This window comes from the organism of the source record quoted next, unplaced genomic scaffold, assembly GCF_019419815.1.
Source record: "Pyrus x bretschneideri cultivar Hongxiangsu unplaced genomic scaffold, Pyrus_bretschneideri_v1 Contig44, whole genome shotgun sequence".
Taxonomy (NCBI): Eukaryota; Viridiplantae; Streptophyta; class Magnoliopsida; order Rosales; family Rosaceae; genus Pyrus; species Pyrus x bretschneideri.
In genome coordinates this window covers 1805918-1815565 of record NW_025999768.1, presented here as the reverse complement: position 1 = coordinate 1815565, position 9648 = coordinate 1805918, and the positions used below count along the sequence as shown (strand labels likewise).

General features: G+C 38.7%; 1 protein-coding gene across 3 annotated transcripts; it reads left to right on the top strand.

Moving 5' to 3' along the window:
* Positions 1-5718: 5718 nt before the first annotated feature.
* On the top strand, positions 5719-8560 carry LOC125469735 (OVARIAN TUMOR DOMAIN-containing deubiquitinating enzyme 5-like). Of its 3 annotated transcripts, none has more exons than XM_048567478.1 (4): positions 5719-6418; positions 7367-7713; positions 7823-7950; positions 8051-8560. In XM_048567478.1, exons 1-3 carry the CDS (start codon positions 6298-6300, stop codon positions 7886-7888), a joined length of 534 nt encoding a protein of 177 aa, XP_048423435.1. In that variant the 5' UTR covers positions 5719-6297; the 3' UTR covers positions 7889-7950; positions 8051-8560. The 3 variants fall into 3 exon arrangements, 2 of the variants coding, with proteins under 2 accessions (XP_048423435.1, XP_048423436.1); XM_048567479.1 differs by having other exon boundaries at positions 5721-6418; positions 7857-7950; XR_007251946.1 differs by having other exon boundaries at positions 5735-6641; positions 7367-7950.
* The last annotated feature ends 1088 nt before the right edge of the window (positions 8561-9648 follow it).

The window sequence follows — 9648 nt, the reverse complement described above, 5'->3', positions numbered from 1 at the left end:
TGGCGTGCAGCGACAGGTTCAATGTATTAATAAGGATAAGACGGTTCAATTAGTGCACGGTTTCGAGGCCCATGATTGAAGCTTTTAAGAACGGCGGAAGATTGACACGCGGCCACGCGTTGAGGGCAACGAGGAAGGTGCAATCATGTCTCATAAATATGCAGGAATAATGGTCATTAATGAAGTAAGGTCCAAAAAAGCAATAAATGTTTTCGCTTCTTCAAGGCCGAGAGCCGACCAAGAGTGACAGTCGGCGACCTCAGAAGCGAGGGGGCAATGTTTGGGCCCAAAATATTATGATTGGGCCGAGCAGCAAGATGTGCTCGGCCCAAGGTAATGACAAACACCATGGGCCGAATAATAAAACCCGGGTCAGCTGGCAAGGTCGGCCGAATCCTATCCTAAGAGGTCCAGATGAGTAGAGGGATCGAGGAAGTCCTGGTGCGACCAGGATTCTCGACCAGCAAGCAATAAAGCCTCAAAAGGAGGAGAATTCAAAGTCCCAGAGGGGGTAGGATTGTTCGAGCTAGAGGCAAAATGGGACAAGGACTCCCAATCCAAATCCGAATGGGTTTCAGGGAAAGAGGTGCTATAAATACAAGAAATTACGCAATAGAAAGGACCCTTGAACATCAGCATACAATTGCCCTGCGCAAAAACCTCTCAAACACCTTGAGATTTTTTCCTTTTCTTTTCCTGCCGACACACCTTCAGTTTGGATAAACAGCACTGTGGAAGCAACCGGTGAGCACCTTCAGTTTGGATAAACAGCACTGCTGCCGCAGAATCAGCCGACCGAGAAACACCTTCAGTTTGGATAAACAGCAATGCGTCGAGGTCGACCGATTATCTATCTAAGTCTCGGCCGAGAAGGGTTTTCGAACCTTTGTTGGTGGAGGTCATCTGACTAAGCCTTTTCGGCATAGTTGGGTGTTACGAATTGCATTGCTCGGCGTATTGGACGCCGAGTGAGTTTATGATTGGATACTCGCAAGTAAGTTTCAGGGTTCGGCATTCCGACGGCCGAACTACGTTTACTATCAAGACATATATCACATTCGAGTACTTGTGCCCGTATAGTTTGGTCTCGATTCGGCGTGCTTATACTCTCACGAATATAATCACGGTGACCGAACCAGGCTTCGGCGATTTGTGAACTCCGTAGAATTAGTAGCCTTGTCTTCAGGCTATAGAATCCAGAGACCGAGAGCGTTCCTTCCTCGGTCGCAATCGCAAGATACAGAAGTCAACAGCGCGCTCAACGCGAATACATCAAATTTCTCCTCGGCCGAGCTCGGCCGATGAGTTGGCACGCCCCGCATTCGACCGAAGGACATTAGTTAGCTCATTAGTTACTCGGCCTGCGCGCCACGTAGGTTTTGTAAATTTTAGAGTCAACAGTCATACATCTTTACGTAATCGGTTAACTAGACCTGATGACATGACAAATAATGACTTCCACATATTTTATGACGTGGCAAATAAAAATCCCAGCATTCCTCACGACCGGTGGGCGCACCAGAAACAGCAGTCAGGTGATCAAGGACGACCCCACCACTCAGCAGAGCCTCAGTGATCAGCTTCCCATGCGCGTCCTCGCCCACTTGGCCGACTAAGTATGTTCGGTGAGAAAGCTTTCTACCGCAGGATTGGCGCCTTTGCCGCCGATCAGGGTCTGTCCACTGTTGGCTAAAAAGGTCTTGCCTTCTTTGGGTATCTGGTCGATTTCGACGTAGATGTCGACACTAGCTGAACCGACCGCCACGAGCGGCGGGTTTGGGACGGTGAGATGAGCTGCTGGGTTTGAGTGTTTTGATGCGTCTACGGAGAAACAGGGAAATGGGTTTCTTTTATTGGATTGAAGATTTGGGTTTGAATTGTTGATTGATCTGGTTAGGTGGGTTGAAAAATGGGTTTGAATGTTTTCGTGCCATTGATTTGATGGTGAGAATGTTGCTGCTTAGATTGAACTACTTGGTCTCTCTCTTTCTCGGAGGAATGGAGTAGCTGATTTGCTGGGTTGGTTTGTATAGAAATGGGTGCCGAGTATATAATCGATTCCTACAGCTGAGACAGAGAAGGGAATGAAGCGGAAGGACGCCATGGAGGTCCACGGAGGAGAAAGGCGAGAGTCAGGTTCCCGGCTGAATGTGGCCTGAGCAAGTAAATGAATGATCCGGGGACAAAGAAATTGTTGGATGCCACCTTTGTCTATGAGATTGTCGTAACACTTAGTCAGTTTAAAAAGGGAAGAGTAGCAACTTAAAAAGGGAAGAGTAGCAATAGTGTCTTAACTTTAACTCAATTAGAGTAATTGTTCCTCAACTAAAAGTCTATTACTATTCGTCCATCAACTCATCAAAACGTGCAACTATGGTCCCTCAACTAAAAATTAATTACCATAGATCCCTCAACTTTAATCCAACTGTAGAAATGGTCCCTCAACTTTAATCTAATTGGAGTAATAGTCCCTCAACTTTAACCCAATTGTAGCAATGGTCCTTCCAACATAACTCATTTTGACAAAATTCTGATGAAGTTGACGAAAATGACCATAATTACATGTTTTAATGAGTTGAGGGACCCCAATTGTAGTAATGGTCTTTCCAACATAATTCATTTTGACAAAATTTTAACGAAGCTGACGAAAAGGACCATAGTTACACATTTTGATGAGTTGAGGGACCAATAGTAATGGATTTTTAGTTGAAGGACCATTGCTTCAATTTGATTAAAGTTAAAGAATCATTGCTACAATTTACTCAAAATGAAAAGAGAGGATAAAAGGACAAAGACTATCCAACAGATTATAACAATGACTTATTGACCGGGATTACAGCTATTCACCTAGTCAACAATGAATATGCATAAAACATGATATGATTATGTATGCAAGTAACGACCCCAAAGCTTATTTGTGCTAAGTAATAAAATTATCTTAGTACACATTGGATTCCTTAACAACTGGAAATTTTTTTTTTCAGTTTCGAAGTTTAGTAGTGATTATTTCTTAAGATATTTTTTTTCACCAATTTTAATCTATATTCTTGTAACACTCATCATTCGTTAATAATTTGTGGATTGGCAAGTTTGCTGCAGGATGGATTGAGGGGAGGCTTCTTTCAGATAGTCTGTATGAAATACTGGAGCGAAATAAATTGTGGAGTAAAAAAATAATTTTGAAAATTCTGGAACTAACACATAATTTTTATTTACAATTGGCTAGAACGACCCTATTAATTTTAGCTAGGTCCATCCGTTTCACGTGCAGTTCAACTACCACTAATGTAGTATTAAGTTTAATTTTGTCTCTTAGTCGTGGGGAAGTGGTCGAGAGGAGACCGATGTTTTTACCCTTGGATTTGTTCACTAATTATTTCTAGCGGCCTAGCGGTGCATATACAGTTGTAGATGGGGTAGGTATAAGGTGGCACAATAAAACTTGAATAATTTGAATCGAGGGAAAACCATATTTCTGATAAGTTTTGTTTGTATCAACGATCACACAAAAAACACATTTAGTTAACTTATTTTTTTTTATAAAGGTTCTACATTTATTTACTTCGCAATTGTTTGTGTTTGTAGGTTTTAGAAATAAACTAGCAAGGGTGTACGTGTGATGCTATGGGTTGTAAAATCGTATAAATATGTAGAAAATTCTAAATATATGTACAATAAACAATACTATTTGCATACATGTATAAATTTATTTACAATTAAAAAAAAAAAAAAGCAAATAGGTGTCTAAGGAGGGAATGACTGCTTATTGTAGAAAGTATTTTTGCAACTTTTATAAAACAAATTGGTTAACCAATCAACTTTCGAAAATGTGGTCTCACTACAAAAGCATGTGATCTCAAGATCCTTCAGTCAACAAAAACAAAAAGTTCATAATATAATAACGTTTGCGTATGGACTCGAGAAATAATATATAGCCGGGCGGGAAGGTGCAAGGAAAGTGATTACTATCAATTATGGATTTTTAGGTGATCTCAAGATCCTTCAGTCAACAAAAACAAAAAGTTCATAATATAATAACGTTTACGTATGGACTCGAGAAATAACATATAGCCGGGCGGGAAGGTGCAAGGAAAGTGATTACTATCAATTATGCATTATTTTAGGTTGAAATTTGGAAACATTTGAGAAGTAGCATGACAACAACTACATAATAAACATAAAGTGATTAAAGAATATATAAACCCAAATTTGAAGGGATAATTAACAATTATTCTATAAAATAAACATACTTTAACTAATATCGAGACATTTTATAATAAAACTTCACGTCTGACGGATTGGACAGTTGATAATTACCACATTGGGGACAGTATCAATGTGTTAGAGTAGGCCCCCTGAGCCCATTGATCCAAAATACCAACAAAAGAAGCAAACTGCACGAATTGAGGTTCCGCCGGTTAAACAAATTTGCTTCATAAGACAAGTGAGAAATTGTTCAAGAAATGACATAGAGTACTTGGTTGGAAAGCTTAATTCTTTCAAATGGGCGCTTGGCTTGCTTAGGCGCAATGTAACAATTTCATATTACTGATGACCGGGATAAGAAAAAAAAAAAAAAAAAAAAAAAAAAAAAAGGTACTAAGGTAATAACTCACAAGTGAACTGTTACCTGAATGAACTTGAAAACGTAGATAAATGCACATTTCGCTTCGTTAGTAGCAGTTGACAGTTATAGCTTGTTTTGAGAAGCTCACCCCTCTTCATGCCAAAGAGAGACGTTGCTAAAGCTGCAGGATGGTCTTTCCAACTTGAAATAAACGATACGCGTCAACATACTTTGCCGGTGGAACATAGCAGTACGGGAGATCAGCATTGGATTAGTACTGCTCTTGGTCCTCCTTTAATATAAAACTATGCCTAATGCCCTGAACATACACTTCACTTTGTGAAAACAAATTCTCCATAAATCTCTTCTCCTTCCGTTTGAACTTAAAATCAAAATTTGCCCGTTTTAACAATGTGGTCCAGAATGTTGTTGAAACTAGACCTTTCCACTTTTGCAAGAATATAACCTCACAAAATATTTCATTCATTCCATAAATGAAAGACCAGACAGACTCCAAATGGCATGTATTTGGAAATGACAAGCATCAAACAAGTACGTTCATGATGTACTCCACCACAAAGCTTGTCTCCTTCTCCCAAGAGCTAATGACTGGAAAAGAAATTGTGTCAGCAATCATTTAATATACAATAGAATTGACATATCGAACAACTGCAAGTACCTTCACGGATATATCAAGATCTTCTTCGGGTATTATTCCTGAAGGACGATTCTCTCTCTTCCTAATCTCTCAACCCTTCCCTCTTCTCCTATTTGAACTACTGCAAGTACCTTCATGAATGTTGATACTTGTGTGTTTTCTAAGAGCTGCTATGGTCACTTGTTGCCATTTTAACCGTTGATACATTTGAATTTCCGCTTAATTTGTTTATGTGTATTAAGTTGGTGTTGATACTATCAGCACTCACAAATGATAATCGTTGATTCATAGTAGGTCATAGCTAATTCTATCGATCGCCTACTACTGATGTATAGTAGATAAGATACATGGTCAGATCATAATCTACAATTCCTCATCGTTGATGTCTATAATTCCTAACAATTGATATATTGTGGTCAGGGCTGCTTTGGTATCTTGAAAATCTTGACCGTTGACGCATTATTGGTTAGGGATGCTTTGATTCATCGCCTACAATTCTAATTATTAACGCATTGTACGTAGGTCAAAAATGCTCCAGGCCATCATCCGCAGTTATTAATGGTTGATGGATTGTGAAAAGCTACAATGGGTACATGAACGACTGAAGATATATGGAAGTTAAATGCAATTCTTTGTATATCTTTTGCTAGCATGAGAACTTCATTTCATCAATATGGCATGACAGTTCTTGACCTTACTGAAAGTGACATTTTCATCAAAATAGCTGCTGTTAATTGTCTTGTTGTCTTCTTTATATTGTATGAAAATTGTGAATTTTTCCAAAACCCTAATCGTTTTCATGTACCAAAACTCTTGCAATTTCTGCCATTGATGGACAAACAATATTTGACCTACCAGTGGCGGATCTAGGAAAAAATCTTGAGAGGGTCAGGGAGGAAATAGCTCACGCGCAAATTTGTTGGATGAAAACAACACATACATTTTTAGTGTGGTATTTTCTTGAATAATTAGTGTGTTATAGTCAATGGCGGAGCCAATGCGGGGGCATTGAGCTCCCTTGACCCCAATAGATTTGTAACTTATTCCTTTAAAAAATAATTTGACCTCTTTAATGAAAGAAGCCAGTTTTTCCAGTACCCAGTCCACACCAGATCTGAAAGAAGCCATCATTCCTCCCAGCGATCTGTCTTGTTCTCCAGGTCGCGTTCTCCCGGCTTGGCATCCTTCCTCTGGTAAGCTTCTCTTGTCTGAAATTTCATTATTTATTTGTTTGGGTTTTTAAATTTAGGGAGGGGATAATCTGAGTGAAAGAGGGGTGGGAATAGCGAAGGGATGAGGTTTGCAGTGATTAGTAGAGTGAAATAGGAATTGGACGTAAGGGGTTAGGGCTTTGGCCGTGACAAGCTTCAAAGGCTTAGCTTGCGATCGCCGTCGACGGCAAGGGAGGACTCTCGGGTAAGTTGATTTCATTCTACCCATCAGCTGAATTAAAATTGGAATTTGAAGTTCATAGTCCTAGCATAATATTCAAGAATCCAAACTGTTGATTCAAATTATCAGAACCAACAAACAGAGTCCAAATGTTGGTTTTTTTTTTTTTTTTTGCTTTTTCTTTTCAAAGAATGTTAAATTTCAAATCTATGTTGTACTTTTGTTTATGGTAAAATTATTCATTGGACTTTAATGAAGTTCCTTGTATAGTTGGTGTTAATTTTTGTGATTTGATTGTGTGTAGTATTTAAATATTTCTTTAGTTTCTGCTTTGATTTTAGATGTTGGGTCAGGCTGGGATTTTCTCATCAAATCTGCGTTATTGGTTCTTCTTTTTAGATTTTCTTGTGATGTTGTATTTGGCTGGTGGTTCCATTGGTAAAGCAAGTAAGATTAACTCTTAAATCTACATGGTAAATTTGTAATCAAACGCAAACGCACTTTTGGTCGTCTAATATGAAAACTTATCTTCAAGATATTCGAAACCATGTAATTTTATTGGTAGTATTTGTTTCGACCATGACATGCATAAAGCGTTTTCATGCTCTCCAAGAAGTGGTTGAGAATAAGAATGAGGATTTGTCGTAGTTTCATTGAGGCTGGTGCCTTAAAACTGTTAGTTCTACTTTGTTGACTTTCCCATAAATCATTCATGTCATTCCCTGTTGACGACATGTTTGCTTATATAGGAAAGAGATCAAAACTTCAGGACAAGGAAACTGAAATGAAAAAGGCAGCTGCCAAAGGGAGCAACGCTGAACAAAAAGCTAAGAAAAAACAGGTGGAGGAAGAGATTACTCGGCTTTCTGCTAATCTTAAAGAAAAACATGCTGCAGAACTTGCTTCGTTAGGCTATAGTGCTAGTAATGGTAATGAGAAAAGTAAACTTGACACTTTAGTGAAGGCCATAGCTGGTGTTTCTGTCACCAGTCAACCTGAGCAGGTAAAGCCCAGCAAGAGTTTGAAGAGGCGAGAGAAGAGGGCTCAGCAAGATGTAGCCAGGGAACAAAGAATTCAAGAAGAGCAGAGCAATCTAGTAAGTGATCGAATGATTGAAAGCTATTTTTTGACCCCATTGTCTTAAATTCCTGGCTCCACCACTGGCTATAGTCCTCTTCCGAGCCTTATTGCACGGTTGTTGTCAGACGAAGACAAACCTCCGATCAAGTCTGTCAACGGATATTGGCATACGCAAGAAACTTGGTCGATAGATACCGACAACAATGCACACAAAGACACTAGCAAATGGTGTAGAGTCACACTCAGCGACAAGGTGCGTTAGAGACATTAATACGCGAATCTGACGTTATCATATTTATGGCACAATTGAATCTGCCTAACTAATCTCATCCTAACTTTTTTTGTTTCTCTAGGTTGTTGGAAAACCCCGGCCAAAAAGTTAAGAAAATCTCAGGTCTTAACTTTCTTGACAACAATGCTGTGAATGTTGTTTCAATACTGCTGACAACAATTCTCACTTCCATTGCCTGCGTTTCCGTTTTTTGAGATCGACCTGCCCAACCAAATATCTTTCCATTATCAGCTAAGATGGTGTTGATGCAATTAGAAACTGATTCATGTAGGCAGGCACGATAACAATAGTCCATCATGGTAATCTATGATTTGGATAAATGGTTTAGCAAATGCCATCCTTCTGACAAGTGTGGTTTGAGGAACTGATACTTCTAGATGGCTAGCGAGCAGCATTGTAAAATTTTCGGCTGCAAAACGTGCGTCATTGAAATCTATTCGAGCTAATTTCGAGTCACATTAAGCAGTGAATTTGATTTTGTTCACACTTACGATCACATTGTATGTATATTGGCCTTGATCCTAGACCCAACTTGCCTTAATCTTACAATTTTTTGTGTGGCTGTAACTGATTTTGTCTTGGGAGTTATTAAGTTAGAGTTAATCAGTTTTTCCTTTGGTGTGGCGAACTAATTTCACTAAAATGGATGAATTTCGTAAGAATTGGCACCAAAAAGTTCATTTACCGAAGTGTACACTGACCTGACCCTGGTCTAAGGGCAGCTCTGCCCCGCCACCCTTAGATGTAACCATGTGTATTTCTCCTTTTTACGTGTCTTATCATGAAAAAAAAAACGATAAATACAAATCAAATATGCAGCTGGTTCACCAAAGATTTTGCCAGCTTAATTTAGTGTAGGAAGATTGTGGTCTAGGATACGAAAAATTTTCAACGGAAAATGATATATGGTTGATTTATAAAGAGACTATGATTTTTACTAGATATCAATCACGTTTGATATTGTATTCCAATACACTATATATTTGTTTTGTTTTGTTTTGTTTTAATTTGCTTGTTGACAATTAAGGTACACCGTAGGCACCACATCATATATACAGAGAGATTTTTCAGTGTGCCGAAAACACAGTTCGGTATACTAAGTGTCGTAATACAAATGGTTGAATTTTTTTTCACATATCTTACAAATTGTATTATAATACTTAGTTGTTGCCAGCACCCTAAAAATTTCTCATATACATAGGCTCAAATCTAAAACAGATGGGCATTTTGGAGAAGATAAAAGAAGAAACGTTATATTATTCTTGTGAGAGATTCCTTTTAATGTTCATAAATGGTAGCTAGTTCCGCATGGGTACATGTATGCTTGCATGCATACATACACAGATAACACGTCCAAAACCTGCAGTACAAACAAACAAGATCAAAGCGAGAAATTCACAAGATCCATGACGAAATCTCGATCTGGTCTAATAAACAAACAAGGATTTACATATATTTCACTAGATCATAAGCATTTGCTGGTATTTAGTAAGAATCGCGGTCGAAGATAAAATCGTCACGATACTTATCAACATAATCATCTGATTGGTAGAATATTGCGGTGATACTAGGTTAACTCGAAAACAGATTCTCCTAAGAAAATCAAGATGCAGATCATGATACCTCTCATGACTTAGGGATTGCTTGAGAACCAAGTAA

Excerpts from the sequence above, each read along its gene's own strand:
- LOC125469735 (XM_048567478.1), top strand. The coding sequence starts at position 6,298 with ATGAAAGAAGCCAGTTTTTCCAGTACCCAGTCCACACCAGATCTGAAA. Across the intron at positions 6,419-7,366 it reads GGCTTGGCATCCTTCCTCTG|GAAAGAGATCAAAACTTCAG; the intron begins GTAAGCTTCTCT and ends TTGCTTATATAG. Across the intron at positions 7,714-7,822 it reads AAGAAGAGCAGAGCAATCTA|ACGAAGACAAACCTCCGATC; the intron begins GTAAGTGATCGA and ends GGTTGTTGTCAG.